Below are 18922 nucleotides of genomic sequence, written 5' to 3' on the forward strand. Positions count from 1 at the left end.
TGAGATCTCCGAGCAAGCATGTATTATGTGAGAAGATGGACAACCCCAGGGGACTCCTATTAAACACTGATATTTAGAATTTCTGAATTCTGATTCTAAATATTTTGCAATATTTGGAATTTCTGGATCCTAAATATTGCAAAAGGTGGGTGGGTGGGAAGGGAGCCTGAAAGGAAAATGGAGGACAGCAGAAAGACAACCAGAAGCAGCAGAATGACATCAGTGTGGGGAGAATGCACCCATCAACAGGGCCTGATGCCACTGAGAGACTGTGGAGGACACAACAGTGCCCAGTGAGTCCGACAACCAGAAAGATAGCAAAGAGCTCATTCCCTGGAGCTCAAGGAACAGATGCCTGATAACAGGTGACTGTGGAGGGACTGGAGGTTACTAAGATCACACAGGAACTTCTGACTACCATATAAAGAAGCATGGCCGTGAAGAGACAGAGCAAGGGTGGAAGTTAAAGGAACACACAGAGTTGAACGACTGGAGTGAGAGACTAGGGAGCTCTAAAGAAGAGGAAAAATATGAGATGGCTAAATACCACTGATCTGGTGAAATTAAATACAGGGTCAGTAGGCCAAAGGTCTTTATGAAGTCAAAGATCAGATACAATGAGGTTAAAGAACCTACTGAAGAAATAAGGTGCACAGATGCCCAGGAATTTAGACTCACCTAAAAATTTAGAACAAATGTGGAAAAAGAAAACTAAGCTCAAATTATTTAAATAGTAAAACAAGGCAACTTCTTGACATACCGAACATGAGCCTATTCATCTTAAATATGTTTAGAGAATATCATTAGTTCACGGCTTACGATCAATTCTAAGCTTTCAAGAAAGCAAGAGCTACAGGACCTATTCATAAAAACATAGCAACATTGGGAAACTAATTATCTTCCCAGTTGATAAAGATACCATCCAATAAATAGGGGGATCTTCAGTGACATCCAAACCTTCAAAAATATATTTTAAAAATGTTATACCATATTCTCGCAAGGTAGTTAACACTAGAAGAAAATATCTGAGGGAACTGAAGCTGGGTAATATTCTTGAAAATACAGGTACCTAATCAATAAATAAAGAAAACGCCCCCCCAATTTTTCATGGCATAAATATACTTAAAGCTTTAGGAGGGGAGTACCTACATCTATTAATACATCGCCTACTGAAATACCACATTCATGTAATCATTTAATAAAGACACTAAAATAGGATGACAGGAGTTCATGTTTAGCATTCATAAATAGTATCCTAACCTTTAAGGTACAATGTAAGAATATGAAATTTCTAAAATCTATTACCACTAAATAATACCTAGAAGCAGATTTCTGTTAAAAATAATTCTTTAGGCCAGGTGTGGTGGCTCATGCCTGTAATTCCAGCACTAGGCCGAGGCGGGCGGATCTATTGAGGTCAGGCTATCGAGACCATTGTGGCCAACATGGTGAAACCCCCACTCTACTAAAAATACAAAAATTAGCCGGGCATGGTAGAGGGCACCTGTAGTCCTGGCTACTTGGGAGGCTGAGGCAAGAGAATAGCTTGAACCCAGGAGGTGGAGGTTACAGCGAGCAGATATTGTGCCACTGCACTCCAGCTTTGTGACAGAGTGAGACTGCGTCTCAAACAAAAAAAAAAAGTCTTTATCATTAGCCTTGAAAACTAAGGACAATGAAACTATTATAAACGAATCTAATGGTATGTTTTATCTCTAAACACAGATGCCTCCGATACACTGACTTTTTACTAGACATGTGTAGCATAAGTTTAACCCTATTTCTGGAGTTTAGTGTTCTTTTTATTAAGATCCTAAGACACTTGGTTTCTTCTCATCTGAGATCCCTATGTTACTTCTTGGTTGTTACATAAAACCTGCTCCTCCTTTGTTGATCAGTAAGGAGTAAGTAAAGTAAATGATTTTGCCATAATCTCAGAAATTCTTTTTTAGGCATGTGAAATTGCTGCTCAACATCTTCTGTCTTTCTAATCTTTGGGCTATTCTTTCTTTTCCCTTTCCTGTTCCAATATTCAGCTACATCCTCCATTCATTTTATAGGCGTATATATATTATATATGTAATATATAATTTATGACATATAATATATAATTATATATAATATATAATAATATATTTATTAAGTATATACTATGTGCCAGACATGTTCAAGCTCTGGGAATATTTCAGTGAATTAATAAAAGTCTCAATTATTGAAGAGCTTACATTTTGAACAAAAAACAGTTATTTCCAAATGTCTAGGCACCGCAGGAAAGGGTTAACCGTCAGCATCATTCACTACTTATTCACAGTATAGTTGTACAATTATTGTTTCCTCTCATCAGGCCCTCAAAGCCACTGATTATAATACTTTCTCCCAACTTATCACCCTACAAGTTTGCTAGTAAAATTCAAAGATGACCAGGAGCTATTTGTAGGATACCACAGGCTATGAAAGTATTACTCCAGAATATAATCAGTTTTTTCTCCAATCCAATTGCATCATCTATTAAAAGAGCTAACATAATAAAAAGTTATATCCTGATGCCCAGAATTTACAGCGTAACAAAGACTAAGAAAGCAGGTATCTTAGAGGTAACTTAGCATATTAATGACATGTGCAGTACAAATAAAACCACATTGGATATTTTGAACAACATGGACCCATAGATAGAAATAATCAATGAATTAATGTCTTTTCCATTAGAAAATCTCGGTGTTTAACTTTAGGAGGCCACCGTGGAACCTATTCCTAATTTTCTATTATAATTTCTCAATGCTCCCAACACAAACTATTTTCCCTGGAACATCCCCATAAATTATTTATTTATTTATTTATTTATTTATGAAGATGCAGTTTCGCTCTTGTCGCCCAGGCTGGAGTGCAGTGGCTCCATCTCGGCTCACTGCAACCTCCGCTTCCCGGGTTCAACTGATTGTCCCTGCACTGGGCTGCTGAGCAGCTGGGATTACAGGTGCCCGCCACCGCCTTCCTGGCTAATTTTTGTATTTTAGTAGAGATGGGGTTTCACCATGTTGGCCAGGCTGGTCTCGAACTCCTGAGCTCAGGTGATCCACCCGCCTGGGCCTCCCAAAGTGCTGGGATTAACAGGTGTGAGCTACCCTTTAGAGCCCTCAAAACCATTTTAAACCTACACCTCTTCATTTTCTTTACATATCCCTCAGGATCCACATCACGGCTCTACTTTCTTTCAAACGACTTTTACCATATGCTCCAGCTGCTACCATCTCCTGCCTCCTGTGCTTTGTAAGCCCCCATATGACCTACATTAAAAAGTTTATGATTATTAATTAGGATTGGAAGTTTCCAACAGATTTGTGGTCAGGGGAGACTATTTAGGGAGCATGAGTCTAGTTTTGATCACGATGAGTTTGAAGTTCCTAAACAAACACCCGATCCGCTAAAGAGTGAAGATCAAGCATATTTCCTGAGTAAAACAATCCACCAGTACCAACCCTCTACAGCATCTTACAGGGAATTCAGCCTAGGTCTGTCAAATGGGCATAAAGGTAATTTTACATATGCATAATCGTAAGTTATACCCAAGAAAAAGCAAACATCTTGTAAAGTTGGGATATAGCATAAAACAAACTCAGCTCAGTTAAACCACAGTTTAGCTTTATCTAATTCCAAGTTAGACAACCAAATTAGGGCCTTTAAGAGTAACTTGACTTGCAACTTCTAAGCTTAAAAAATTTTCCAGATTAAAAAAAAAAAAAGTCTGGAAACCTTAAACTCAACGTCTTCCTGCCATCAAATATAGGCCTCCTTGATCGATTTCCCCATAACAAGAGGAGGTCATAAAAATCATTCATGGCCATCTCATTTAGTTGTCTCTTCAACTTACACCCTAAACTCTGTGCTTAAATAGCTCTTCTCCTGATTTTTCCACTGTAGGTCTTCCCACTATGGAACATGAGCCCACCCCTTTCCCTTCCCACCATCCTACTGGTATAGTTTTACCCCGTATATGGCATTTGTATTGTGAGTGCCAGAATGCTCATACTTGGGCGTATTTTTATCTTTGTATGTTACAACTCTTTGTCATTTTGTACTTTTGGTTTTTCTTTGTCTACAGTTAATATTTGCCCCATTTTAAAAAACTGCCTCATTTTCTACGCACCCATCAATACTATATCTTTCCCAAACTCTCCAGTAGAACCCTAAAAAGCATGCTAAGTACAGGAAAATCCTTTAAGGAAGGTAATGCATCAATGCCATTTTTTCCTGGAGGCCTCTCTCCTGGGACCAGCCCTGTTCGTCTCCTCCAATCTGGACTAGCTGCTCTCCAGACGGTTGCACAGCTGTTGCCTGAGATTTCCCTTCACTGTAGGGTTTCAAAGCCAAAGCCTAAGACTCACTGACAGGAGAAGAAAAAAAAAAAAAACAAAAAAAACAGACAGACACTCCTGGGATGCATCACCAAACTGATATTTATCAAGGGATATGGAAGAGGGAATGTTTAATGAAGCCACTCAGCGACTAATATGATAAAAGAGAAAGACGACAGAATTTATCCCTTGACTGAACACTAAACTAAATATCGAGAGCCTTCTTTGTCAAGTACTAAAATCTGAATATTTCCTAACAGCCTTTGACATTGAAATTAAAATACATCTTAACCCAGACTGTAGATTCATTTTTATGTCATTTCTTACATCCATGATGCTTTTGTGTACCTGAAAAAAAGCATATTTTTTTCCTCAATGCTAAATGAGAATTGGCTTTAAAAAAACCATTCTTTAAGTACAAACATCAAATAACTTTTTAAAAATATAATATGTGAGAAAAAATTTCCTTAATTTCATTTCAGTATTCCCTTCATAATAAGTAAATAACCAGTTCTGCTTTAATGGGTATTATTTGGAATTATTATAAAGATACGCTGTACCTAATTCACAACAGTAAAACTGAAAAATTTTAAGTCCACACAAAAGCATTTCTTCAGTTCTTTTCATAGGGAAGAAATACATCAAAAGTTCCCTATAATTATGAGAAGTCTGTGTCTAATACATTTTACATATTTACATACTATTTTTAATGTAGTTCATTATTTAAAACATAATGAGAGCTTGGGTTTCATGTCAAAGGCTGAAGTTAATTCAGTTAATGCCATTTTTTTTATGTTGGATGTAAGCTACTCTTCCACCCCAAGAATCATAATAATAGCTATCTGTACCACTCTAAAACACTTCCTTAAATTTCATATTCTTCATCTGGCTACAATTATCACATGGCATTAACTGTAGAGCTCTCAATCGCAAAATCTTCCATCAGTTCTGTCACACACAAATTCTCTTTTCTACTACAGCTGTCTGGAAAGTTATTTACTGGCTTGAATGATTAAAAAAAAAAAAAAAAAAATCAAACTCGGCAGGGCGTGGTGGCTCACGCCTGTAATCCCAGCTCTTTGGGAGGCCGAGTTGGGCAGATCACCTGAGGTCGGGAGTTCGAGACCAGCCTGACCAATATGGAGAAACCCCGTCTCTACTAAAAATACAAAATTAGCTGGGCGTGGTGGCACATGCCAGTAATCCCCAGCCTGGGCAACAAAGAGTGAAACTCCGTCTCCAAAAAAAAAAAAAAAATCAAGACAGTATCTCAAGATTTTTATTTGTTTTGGGAAATGACATGATGAAAAGAGGGTTCTAAAGACAAAAGGGAAAACTGTTTCCTTTCTCTGCTGGGGTAGGGACTGATGGAAACACAGTGCTTGAGAAAGATGTTCAGAAGCGGCTGGAGTAGAAAGAGAACTTTGATGAAAGTCCACTTTCTTCTCTGATTCTTCATCATAACCATTTGCAATCATTTACCTCAGAATAAAACAGAAAATTCCACGACAATAAACACAGTTTGAGGTTAGCTAAAAATATTGTTCATATTAAATTTATGTTAAAACAGCAAGCTGAAATGGTGTGGGAATTATCTAATAATTTCCAAGACTGAATTACCCAGCTATAAAGCAGAAGCAGCTGTTTACTGGTTGGCACGGAAAAGTTCACATTTCAGACCACCAGATCTGACATAACAGTACTAATTCCCAATACAGGGAGACATTTTTGAAAACTCAACGTTAACAGAAATCCACAGTGTTCAGCTGATATGTTATTAAATCTGATGGCATTTTTTAATGGCATTTTAAAATTATGACACAGCTTCAGGAAGTCCTGAAAACTTGTGCCTCTAAAGACATTTTTGTCTTTTTTATGTAACATAGGTGCAAAAAGCTGAAAAATGTGACCATGACCGTGTGAAATTTAAATTATACCTCACTTTATTTTTTTCACTTCTGCGGATACCAGTGTCTGTCTTAGTCTGTTTCTCCCTATATACACTGTATATGGAAATCAACTAAAAGCCTATCTAGGCCAGGCATGGGGGCTAACGCCTGTAATCCCAACACTTTGGGAGATCAAAGCGGGTGGATCACCTGAGGTCAGAAGTTTGAAAACAGCCTGGCCAACATGGTGAAACCCTGTCTCTATTAAAAATAAAAAAATCTGCTAGGCGTGGTGGTGTGCATCTGTAATTCCAGCTACTTGGGAGGTTGAGGGAGGAGAGTCTCTTGAACCCGGGAGGCTGAGGTTGCAGTGAGCCAAGATCTCGCCATTACACTTCAGCCTGGGTGACAAGCTAAATTCCATCTCAATAAACAAACAAACAAACAAAAAAAGCAGTATCCATAAGAAATCAACACAAAATATGTCTAGCTGTTCATTTGAAAGCAAATGACAGGGGTTATACTTCACTTGTAACACTTAATAATCTCAAAGTTTTGATTTGTGAATTCCATTATCTCTTGGAGAAAGCTACAACACACATATATAATTAGTGGTCTAACTCAAATAGTGCTGGAATTTCCTACAGAAATGGCTAAGCATGAATAACCAAAGTCGCAGGTGATTCCTAAGATTCTGCTCATTTTTTAAGGTTTTTTTTTAAGTTTTTTGTTTCTTTCTGCTCATTTTTTTTTTTGCAAGACTTAATTAAAATAGCTTTTAAAAAATTTCCTGCTTTCTGCCGGGTTGTGGTGGCTCATGCCTGTAATCCCAGTACTTTGGGAGGCCGAGGCAGGTGGATCATGAGGTTAGGAGTTCAAGACCAGACTGGCCAAGGTGGTCAAACTCCATCTCTACTAAAAATACGAAAAAAAATTAGCCGGGTGTGGTGGCGGGCTCCTGTAATCCCAGCTACTCGGCAGGTTGAGGCAGAGAATGGCTTGAACCCCAGAGGCAGAGCTTGCAGTGAGCCAAGATCGCACCACTGCACTCCACCCTGGGCAACAGAGCGAGACTCCGTCTCAAAAAAAAAGAAGAAAAAAAAATTCCTGCTTTCCAAAGATTACTGATGTCTTTTACTGGAAAATGGTTTCTAAAGACCATAATCTAGGTGCAGTACTGGTGTTTACTGCTACTGAGTTGGTCTTTTAGGCCTTTTCATTATTTTTAGGCCTGCAGTGGACAGTATTTATGGGGAAAAACGTTATCTGAAATCTACGATATGTTATACTGAGAAATGATACCTAGAAGTCAAACTCATGACTACAGGGTATCATTTTAATAGATTATATGTTACATGTGAATCTTCTTTTTCCACATCAGAAATTCTGAGTCTCAAATACACGGGATGATAGAATTAAAATATCACACAACTATTCACTTATGTTATGCCACATTACTTATACACCAGGCTCAGAATTACACACTAATACTACTACCATTAATATAAAAAGTTAATGTTTCTTTATGCACATCTTCTTCTCATTTTTCCCCATTAAAGTTACTTTCACTCGTGTCCGTGTGAAGAGACCACCAAACAGGCTTTGTGTGAGCAACAGGGCTGTTTATTTCACCTGGGTGCAGGCGGGCTGAGTCCAAAAAGAGAGTCAAAGAAGGGAGATAGGGGTGGGGCCGTTTTATAAGATTTGGGTAGGTAAAGGAAAATTACAGTCAAAGGGGGTTGTTCTCTGGTGGGCAGGGGTGGGGGTCATGAGGTGCTCAGTGGGGGAGCTTTTAAGCCAGGATGAGCCAGAAAAAGGAATTTCACAAGGTAATGTCATCAGTTAAGGCAAGGACCGGCCATTTTCACTTCTTTTGTGGTGGAATGTCATCAATTAAGGCAGGAACAGGCCATTTTCACTTCTTTTGTGATTCTTCACTTGCTTCGGGCCATCTGGGTGTATATGTGCAGGTCACAAGGGACACGATGGCTTAGCTTGGGCTCTGAGGCCTGACAGTTACAGACTCTCTCTATTGTCACAGCATATAGCTGTGGAATACTGTATTATCCTACTTTTTACCATCACTGAGTCTTAGTTTTTATGTTTCTACTTAATGCTCATTACCCATCCTTATATCAGTTTTTCTCTAGGTATTCTGGTTATCTGAAACTTGTTCTCTAGGAGACTCTACAGGAAAATAGTGTGAAAATATGCCCTGAGTTATTGTATGTTGATATTTATTTCATGTGATCATATCTGCATGTCAGTTTGATTGAATATACAATCCTTGTTTTGGCTGGGCACAGTGGCTCATGCCTGTAACCCCAGCATTTTAGGAGGCCGAGACAGGTGGATCACCTGAGGTCAGGAGTTCAAGATCAACCTGGCCAACATGATGAAATCCCATCTCTACTAAAAAGACAAAAGTTAGCTGGGTGTGGTGGCGGGTGCCTGTAATCCCAGCTACTCAGGAGGCTGAGGCAGGCGAATAGCTTGAACCCAAGAGGTGGAGGTTGCAGTGAGCCGAGATCACGCCATTGCACTCCAGCCTTGGCAACAAGAGTGAAACTCCGTCTCAAAAATAAATAAATAAATAAATAAATAAATAAATAATCTTTGTTTTGCATTTGCTTTCTTTGATATCTTAAATGTTGCTTTATTTTCCTTTGGCATAAAGCACTGCTGTCAAAAACTTGTTAAAATAATAATTTCTTTGTAAGTGAAAAACAAAAATATTTTCTGCCCTCAAAAATTATAAACTTAGTTACCAAAAAGCAAAAAGTATTATGTGTATACATAAAAGCAGTATACATTCATTCCCATCTTGAAAACAATTTGGATATAAACTTTAAAATTATAACATAATAGTATTTATTATAAATGAATTAAAATAGTAATGATTTTTAAAAACTACTACTCTTATCATGACCAATTACCTCTTCTTTCTGAAAAGTGTGAACCATGTTCTTCTACACATATCCTTTCAGTTCCTACCTTAAAGACTTTGTTGACCCTCTGTCTGAATACCTAAAATACATCTCCTTTCTTGCCTTGAAATCTTATCCTTGAGATCTTGGCTCACAATGCTACTTCCTGTCAAGTCTGCCTTAAATTCCTGAGCTGAAATTCCATCCCCCTTCACGCCCACTATCTACTCTGTAAGAGGAAGGCCCACATTTCAGCCACCTCTAGGGACGCTCACACTGTGGGTGATCAATAAAACATACACAATGAATACATAAGTTTGACCTTTTATTGGTCAGTTTTGTAGGACTTATTTCTCTGATAATATTCAATTAACTGTTTTCTAAGGTGGAAATTTGGAAAAGGAGTATTTAAAATTGTTTAAATAGATTTAAATAGTAATTATTTTAAATGGTTTTAAGTAGAAATTACAGGTGCTTTTACTCTATCAATAAAAAAAATCATAGCTAAATGTAGGGGTATCTATGCTTATGTTAAACTCAGGATCATAAATCAGTATTAAAATTTTCCTCCATATTTTCATATACAATTATGTGACACATATATTTTATTACACCAACTATAAGATTTGCAAGGCATTCCGCCAATAACTGTTATATAAAAATCAACTAAACACAAATTTATCTACCAGGACGTTTATCACAGCATCACTTATAACAACTATTACACCACCACAAAATAAAGAAAACCACCTAAATAACCATAAATAAAGAGTAAACACATTACAGTGTCTGGTGTGATGCTACATTAAAAATTATGCTCTCTAAGAATATTTAGTTTCACAGATAGGGTATTCTAAAAATGTTAGGTGAAAAAAGCAAGTCACAAAACAGGAAACAATTATATAACACTAAAAACAAAAGCAAAACATATATGAAAAGAATGTAGACTGCAAGGAAGCCAAATGGTTTTCATTATTTTTAGCTAGTGGTTACATTTTCACAACTTTGTACACTGAATATATATTACTTTTGTAATCAGAGAAATTTCTTTTGAGCACATATTTGCAATTCATAGCATGTACTACAAATGAGATGTCCATTAGCCTTGCTATTCATTTTTCAAAGCAATTACTAACAAGCCTTGGGACAATATCATGCCAAATAAGCTGGGTTTCTTTTTCTCACCTGTCATCTAGGACCTACACAGATAGCTAAATTCTGTGCTTCAAGAAAATATCAGCAAAGCCCACTCATAAGCCATAACAGCAGTTTTTCAAAAGTTATTGTTTCTTTTCAATGCCTCCTGTTACTTTATGGCACCTGAATACAACTCCAGTAAAGAAGACAAAACTGAAGATGTAATGAAGTATAAATCACCCATACTATTACAGCTCTTATCAATCAAAACATTAGTTGTTAAAAGTTCCGGAAAGAGGACACGATACCAGGTACAATAATTAAAACGAAAAGCAACAAAATTGGAAATGGAGCCAAGAAACACCACTACGTTTCTTTCTTTTCAAAATGTGACTCTTAAAAAAGTCAGTCTTCTCAACTCATCCCCTGTCCTGAGTTTTAGAAAGCAAATCAAGCAGGAGCCAATGCAATTGAGGCCACTGTGGAACTTGGGACAGGGCCAAGGAAGTGCGGCAGTGAGTCACGGAGGATGACCTATCTAGAAGGACACCATTTTTATAGGTGTTCTTGCTTTATCAAATGGAAGAGGGCTTCACTTTCCAAGTCTTCCTCACCCAGAAGCAATCTATGAGATAAATGTAAGCTCTTCCCATTCTTCCTTCTGGCCTATGTGGCTGCCATATGCAATTTTGGAGGGAAAAAAAGTAAGGAAGATCACGAATCTTCCTGAAGAATTAGTGATGATTAACGCTGCTTAAATATTGTTGAAGATCGTATGAATGAACATATTTTCTTTTAATTTGGCAGCGTGGTGTTTTTAAAACTAAAGTGTATTTTCCCATACTGTATGTATAAAGCTCATAAAGTACAACTACCAAGAGATAAAACAAATTAATGATCATTCTGTGTCGACTTTCAAGTCTTTCTACTTTTCTCTATTACCATTCGATGGTACTACATACAGATACAAAATTATATGTACTGATTTCATAGTCTATCTTTTGCTGATGATAAAAGCTACTCATTTATCATTCAAATCCATAGAAAAGGGCTTAAATAAAATCAAAATCACCTGTAATCCCACTGTTTGGAGATACACACTGGTAAGATTTCTTTTCTTGACATGTTTTCTTTTACTTAGTTGAGAATCAGGCTGCATATACTGGTTTTGAAGCATGATTAACGTGGACCATTCACAGGTCCCATGGGAAGGCCACATATAAAGGAGTCTGATGTCTCTCCAAGGATGGCTGATTAGCCTTCCCTGATGAAGAAATACCCAGCAATTCTGGTCATTCCTTATGAGACCATGATGTAAACAATCAAGAACATTCAAGAATTTGCATCCTTCTTGGGTGCAGAGGCTGGGCTCATTAAATAATGAGAATGATGAAGTACCATTCTCATCACAGTGCATGTATAGCCCCTGCACATGCATCTCCCACGACTTCAGAATTAGTAGGATTTACACAGAGCAGGTTGGTGGGAACAGGAGGCGCCATGGGCACCAATTCTCTAGCACACTGGATTACATGCAGGGATTTACAAGATCCTTAAAGTCTACAATAAAAATGTTTTTCCGTCCTCACCTCCATTTTTAAAGTTTGGTGAACTCTCATGTGACATTTCTAACTATTGCGTTGTATTGATGTGTCTCAAGAAAATTGTTGTTTACATAAATTCAAAGAACTACCCTGGTATGTCAGAGTATTCAAATACATCCTTTCCATGCGAAAGAAGATAGCTGTAGATAACTGATAAAAGGCAGCCAAGAAACCTAGAAAACAAGGCATGCTTTTCCTAAAATTGTATTAAAACAATAAAATTCAAAATCAACATGAACTGAATACCTTTCTCATTTGACCATATCTGGTCAGATTTCTGGTCATTACTACTTACATATCTGCAAAGTCTTAATTACAAAATGAAACAGAATGACATTTAAGGTAAAATTCTGTAACTTGTAATTCTTCTTTTGGATTAAGCTATTAACCTGACTTTGCCCCAATAATTCAACAGTAATTTATTTTACGCAATGTTCCTTGCCTTTGCTGGTCAGAGACAAGCACAGAAAAGTGCCAATTTCAACAGTGGATCTAGTACACCACGAAGAGAAGTCATTCAAATGGAAAGGGTTGAAAGCTTTGCAAGGAAAATATTCTCCTTGAGTAACAGTAATGATGTGCTTGAATCACACGAGATAATTAATAAAATTTCACATGATTAAGATGAATCTTACCCTCTGGTTGCAGAGGTACTACCAAAAGCAAAGGGTGAGATTTTTGAGAAAGCCAACTTATTCTCAAGGGAAATTAGCCACTCCATGGGAAGAAAACGGCAACAGCAACCTGACATACTTTCCCCATGCAGACAAGAAATGTAGAGCACATATGTCCAAGTAAAATATTACAGAAAAATAATCCAGTGCCACACTGGATCCTTCATCTGATAAAGAGGTTAGGAAGGTTGCATGTAAGACATAACAAGCATTTTTCTCTCTTCAAGCTTTGTTTTGAATTTTAATACGCTTAATGTTTAAGACAATCTTATTTTGTTTGCTAGCTACAAAAAAAAAAAAAAATCTCTTTCGTCTAAAACATGTATTTGGATACAGTCCAGAGATTTTAGAGCATACTTATGTTAATGCTGAACAGTAATTCTTTGTTAAGCAGCAATAATATGTAAGAATGTTACCTACTACTACTATAAAGTAGAAAACATATCACATGGAGATTTATCCTATACTAGCTCATGCTTGTCTCCTTTATCAACACGATAGCTGTGAGTTTCTTTTGTAGTGTTATTTATTGTCTCTAATTCATAGTGAATATTTGCTTTAAAACAAATTTTTGTTTATACTGTAAAAAATACTGGACCAATAATCAAGAGATCTTGGACTGTAGTGCTGACTGCAGTACTGACTCTCCCATTTATTTGCTGTGAGTTACAGCAAGAGATTCAACCTCTCTGGATCTGGGTAGCTGTATAGCCTGTGAAGAGAGACTAAGAACCAACACTGCCTGCCTATTAAGTGCAAGTAAAACGGACATGAGTTACACCTACGTACCTATGTTACCTATGTTACCCCTATTGAAAAGCCTGTTTTTCAATTCCTTTTCCGGAAAGACAAGGCATAGTCTGCCTACTCTACCAGGTTATTTTATAAACTCTGTATAAAACTCTGGATTTGAGATCTTTGGAAAATTTGCCACTACCTAAGAAAAAAGCAGTGCCTATATTCCTTAATTCTAATCTAAGGTTAATAACAAAGTAAGAGACAACATATGCTCCACTTGTCATATGAGGGTCTAATTTCAGGTCCAATGGAAAAGGACCAGTGATTCATAAAATGAGAAAATATGGTAAAATGATTCGAACAGGCCAAGTACCTACAGGAAATAGCTAATGATTATCTAGTCCCGTAGTAGTCAAGAACAGTTAGTGTCAACATGCTCATTTCACATCAGACACTACACCAGAACGGGGAAATTTGCTTAACATGTCGCAAGTGACCCATCTTCTTGAATTATGTACCTCCACATCAAAGGAGTCCAGAATCTGTTCAGAGGATGAAAGAGAAATCTGATAATGGCTGATGGCAAAGCCTTGGCAGGAATAAACTCCTTCCCAGAGAAAGAATTATTTTATGGGCTTCTCTCCATTTCTCCTTGCCAGTCTCCAGCCTGTGCATCACAGCTCTGTAATTATTTGTTAGTGGAATGATACATTTTCAAGTGGTTCTCTTTCCATAATGGTTAAAAACATAAGGTGAGGACAGGTCATTAACTTTACTATCAAATAGGTGTTTGTTAGATGAGATTAATTATTTAAAACCACATTTCTTAGGCTGTTGTTTCATTAAATGGTACATAGTACAGTGTATCACAACAAATACGAATATTTGGACAGTCTCTGTGTAATCATAATATTATAAAATCTTCTGACTTGATATTGAGATCTGAGGGCACTTTTTATATTTTTATTACTTGTACTGTTTGTTCACTTGGAGGTTTTTTGTTTGTTTTTGTTTTTTAAGGAAACTCTTGAATTATCAAATGTTTAAGAATCTAGTTTTCTACACTCTCTTCATCAATCACATTGTGAATAAATTACATTGTAAGTAAATTTACCAGGTGAAATCTTCATTCTAACGCCCAGTGTTTTCATTTTATGTCTCAAATTACGCACATGAATGAACAGCAATCAATATGCTCTTATGACATTCATTTTTGACCACATATTACAAAGATTTCCAGAATCTTCAGCAATTATCCTTACTTTCTGGGTTTGCTGTTGGATTTTCTTTGAAATATTCCTTTTAACTTTTATAAGAAGTCATCAGAATGCACATCAATATTTGTCCACAATCTCCACAGACAATCTCTATATCCTTATTTACAACCTGCCTACTGATGAATACACTTGTGGAAAACATCTAGATGTAAGATATCAGAGCAAAGAACTTGATTTCTGCAATGACTGGTCACACAAAAACAACTAGGAACAGACTAATAACCAAGTTAGATTAAATATGGAGAATGACAGTTTCCAGAGGAAAAGAGCACGATACCACTACTCAATTTTTAAAAATAAAAGGTTGAAGTAAATTTGAGGTTTGGGACAAAACAAACATTAAACATTAGTGATCAAAGTGTTTCCTCCAGTTTGATGTAAGCAGAAAAAAAGCCTTCCCAATTCCAATTCCTCTACTATCACCAAATAAGAGGAGTAGTTATTGTAAAAAAGCTTTTTTTTTTTTTCTTTTTTAGAAATTAGCAAAATGCTTCAGCTTCACATCAGATTCTTTCTTCTAGAAAGTCTATGTGAAGAAACACACAAGGCCCCAGTTCATGAGAATCATCTATGGGTTACGGTAAAATAAGAATTCCTGGATCCACTCCTATAGGCATTTTTCATTCAGGAGTCCTAGGACTGGCTCAGGAATTTGTAATTTCAATAAACATCCTGGATAAATTCATTCTGAGGCAGAGAACTCAAAAATACTGCTCCTGGAGTGTCAGTGCACAGACTGGAACTGCAAGAGTCCAAAACACAGTACAACACAGAGTGGCGACGTGCTGAAGAACAAGTCTGTGTACATGAGCTAACAGGAGCATCCTCTTTTTCCTCCCTAAAGACCAGGTCCCCAGTCAACACCAGCTCCACGGCCGGCCGGCTCACCTAAGCAGCGGTAGGGAATCACAAAGTGGGGATGGGTCTTGCACTGCTTGCGGCCCCGCTTGCACCAGTTCTGGATGGTCACTGGTTGGTTGGCTTCTACCACATTGGTGATCTGCAGTTCAGGGTAGACCTGGGAGAGCACACAAAAAGAATCAATTGTTATTTGAGGCAGGGGCTGGCATGTACAAGCATCTAATGAGCCTCCACTGCAAGATACAGGTGGAGTGTCCCTTATCCAAAATGCTTGGGACCAGAAGTGCTTTCAAGGTCTCCAACTTTTTCCGATTTTGGAACATCTGCACTATATACTTACTGGTTGAGCATCTCAAATCTGAAAAGTCCAAAATCCAAAATACTGCAATGAGCATTTCCTTTAAGCATCATGTTGGCACTCAAAAAGTTTTGGATTTTTGAGCATTTCAGACTCTGGATTTTTAAATTTGGGATACTCAACTTGTACTGCTATTCCCTAACAGTCAAGCCTGCTCTACTTCTGACCAAGCTAAAAAAAAAAACCAGTAGAAAGAAAAAGATGCAAATAACAAGCATCTAGCCATTCCATTCAAAATATTTATCAATGCAACTTTTAATTTATTGCACTCATTTAGACGGAAAATATTTTCTCAGGGGAGCTCAAATAGAAACAAGAGGGGGAAAGGAGGATTCTTACAAGCATGGGGTGATTTTTGGTGTGAAATAAATTGGTGTGGGATAATAGTCTGTAATGTTCTAAATAAATGTTACAGTAGATATGGCTGGGGATATTATCTTTACTTAAATTCAACCTCCCCCTAGATCTCACTAATCAGACAAACATTTTACAGAATATGACACATAGAAAGCTTTCTATATAAAAATCCTCCTCTTATTCCAAGTAACTTACATGAATATAATTTATCAAAAATTTATCAAGGGTGTCATTTAGATAAACTCATGAATTCTCTTTGCTCCTATAACTAACTACAGTCCCTTGCTTTGAGTACTGTTGTGAATAAATCATGGTGTTTACTGAGCACTTAGAATGAAATGTGAAACTCGATTAAATCACATTTGTGAAATATCAAACCACTTCTATTTATTAATGAGATTTGAAAGAAAAACACAAACACAAACATCTATTTCTACAATGTGCATTCCCTTGCATAAATCTTGCATTTCACCAGGGTGGCTGTTTTGCCAAATAAATAACAATGAATAGAGAGATCTGATGGTATAAGCAAGGGCATGATTAGAATGCTGGGCCATGCAATCTGAAGTGGCAAAAGTGAGAATATGAGGGGAATTAGACACAGGTAAAAGGTGGTAGGACCAGCAGAGTCTGAGTCCACTGATCACACTCCAGGGGCTAAAGAATGTGTGGCGTACATGACTGGAGAAAGTGAGGTGGTAATAAGTAGTACTTGCAGAGTCAGATAATTGAAATTAAAATTTTGGAGGAGTTGTAGTTATTGGTCATTGCAAGGAGTATAATATGACCATTTTAAGCAACAGGTGATGGAGAATGATGAAAACAATGTGATTGGAGGGGTGAGAATCATGAACTGACAAACTGGAATATTGGGAGGATCACTGAGATCAATATTAGGATCACTTAAGAATCAGCAAATGAGTGGCTACACTGGATGACAGCAAGGAAGGAGCTAAAATCTTCAAAGTCTGAGTGGTGAACGTCGATGAGGTAGAAAGAGGTCTGGAGATGACCAACAGGTGGAGGAGCAAAACGATCTAGTCTGAAAGCATGCACTTCACAGCTGAGGTGGGGGAGGCTTTTAGGGAAGAGAAAGGAAGAGTGGTTTGGAAACAAAAATGAAGAGGCAAAGAGGACATTCCCACCTGTAGGGGCAACGCTGTGAGGATTTTGAGAAAAGAACTTTGACCTGAGAAGGCTACAGGAGAAGTAGTGCCTTCCTTGGAGGGAGAGCAAGGTCTCTGAGCAAGATAATGTCCACAGAGAGTTAGACGATACACAGAAATTTGCTTATGATTGTCCATGACATTCAGAGGGCTAGGCGTGACTCAATCTTTGTTTAAAAAGTTGATATTTTGTTCATCATAAGAGTTTTTTTGCAGTAATTTTGATTTTTAAAAATATCACATTAAAAATTCTTAATCTCAATTCCTGAGTGCCTTGTTTACCTTACCTTAGTCCCAGACCCCAAAAAAATCAGTTAAAAAATAAGGCACTGTGAATGGATAAATAACACGATGGGGTACACACCTAGACAATGGAATGTTATTCAGCACTGAAAGGAAATGGCCTATGAACTCATGAAAAGACACAGAGGAACTTCACTAACATTGCTAAGTGAAAGAAGCCCATCTGAAAAGGCTCCATACTATATGACATTCTTCCCACTCTATGACATTCTGGAAAAGGCAAAACTCCAGAGATTAAAAAGATCAGTGGTTGCCAGGGGTTTGGGCAGTTGGGGGCAGGGGGAGGATGAACAGATAGAGCACAGAGAATTTTTAGGGCAGTGAAACTACTCTGTATGATACCACAATGACAGACATATATCATTATACATTTGTCCAAACCCAAAAAAGGTATACCACCAAGACTGAACCCTCAGGGAAACTATGGCCTTTGGGTGCTAATGATGTATCAATGTTGGTTCATCGATTGTAACAAATGTACCACTCTGTGGGGGATGTTGATAATAGGAGAGGCTAAGCACGTGTGGAGGTAGCAAGTCTATGGGAAGCCTTTTACCTTCTTCTCAATTTTTCTGTGAACCTAAAACTGCTCTAAAAAAACCCATCTATTTTAAAAACAAAATTTTAAAATAAGGTATCAATCAGTGTAGCAGGGGACAAATTCAGCGGTAGAGGTATATGCTATGAGAACACACAAAAAAATCTCTAAATCAGAATCCTGGGGTGGGTGTTGAGAGAGTTATTCTTGAAGCCACTGCCACAGTAGCCTAGCTCCAGAGGGATCCAGCTATTATGACTTCTCTTTATTTTCCTTTGTTAAGTATCTTAATATCTCAATGCAGGCACTTTAGATCACAGAAAATGCTCAACTGAAAAATGCCACTAAAAATTTAATATTCCCATGGCTTTTTTTCTATATAATGAAAGGTGAAGTGGCTTTTTGTACAGGAATATAATTCTCCCACCATCTTTACTTGTTTATTAGATCACAAAGCTGCAGCACTCATGAGTCATAAACTCTATGACACTTGAGAGTCCACCCTGAGGGACACGACTTTATGCGCAGTAAAGTGTGAGTTACTGCATTTTTCTAAAGGGGTTCTAGCTGCCACTTCACTGAAATACAACCCTGCTGAGAATTTCCTCAGGAGTCGCTGGTTTTCTATAAACCCAGTAGCAGGCATATTCATTCACATCACGGTTCCCTCTATACAGTTTAAAACCAACAAATTGTTTGTAGGGTACACATTGATGACCAGGAGAAAAGGATCTGTTTCTC

At 37.5% G+C, this 18922-nt stretch overlaps 1 protein-coding gene across 6 annotated transcripts in view; it reads right to left on the minus strand.

The window, feature by feature from the left end:
- Nucleotides 1–18922, minus strand: part of APP (amyloid beta precursor protein) — a 285398-nt gene that overhangs the window by 187566 nt on the left and 78910 nt on the right. For all 6 annotated transcript variants that reach the window (XM_017956499.2, XM_017956498.2, XM_009202408.3 and 3 more), the window contains exon 3: nucleotides 15487–15616. In XM_017956499.2, the coding sequence (XP_017811988.1) occupies nucleotides 15487–15616 (130 nt within the window). The remainder of the gene's footprint in view (nucleotides 1–15486; nucleotides 15617–18922) is intronic.

This window comes from Papio anubis, chromosome 4 (assembly GCF_008728515.1).
Source record: "Papio anubis isolate 15944 chromosome 4, Panubis1.0, whole genome shotgun sequence".
NCBI classification, from domain to species: Eukaryota; Metazoa; Chordata; class Mammalia; order Primates; family Cercopithecidae; genus Papio; species Papio anubis.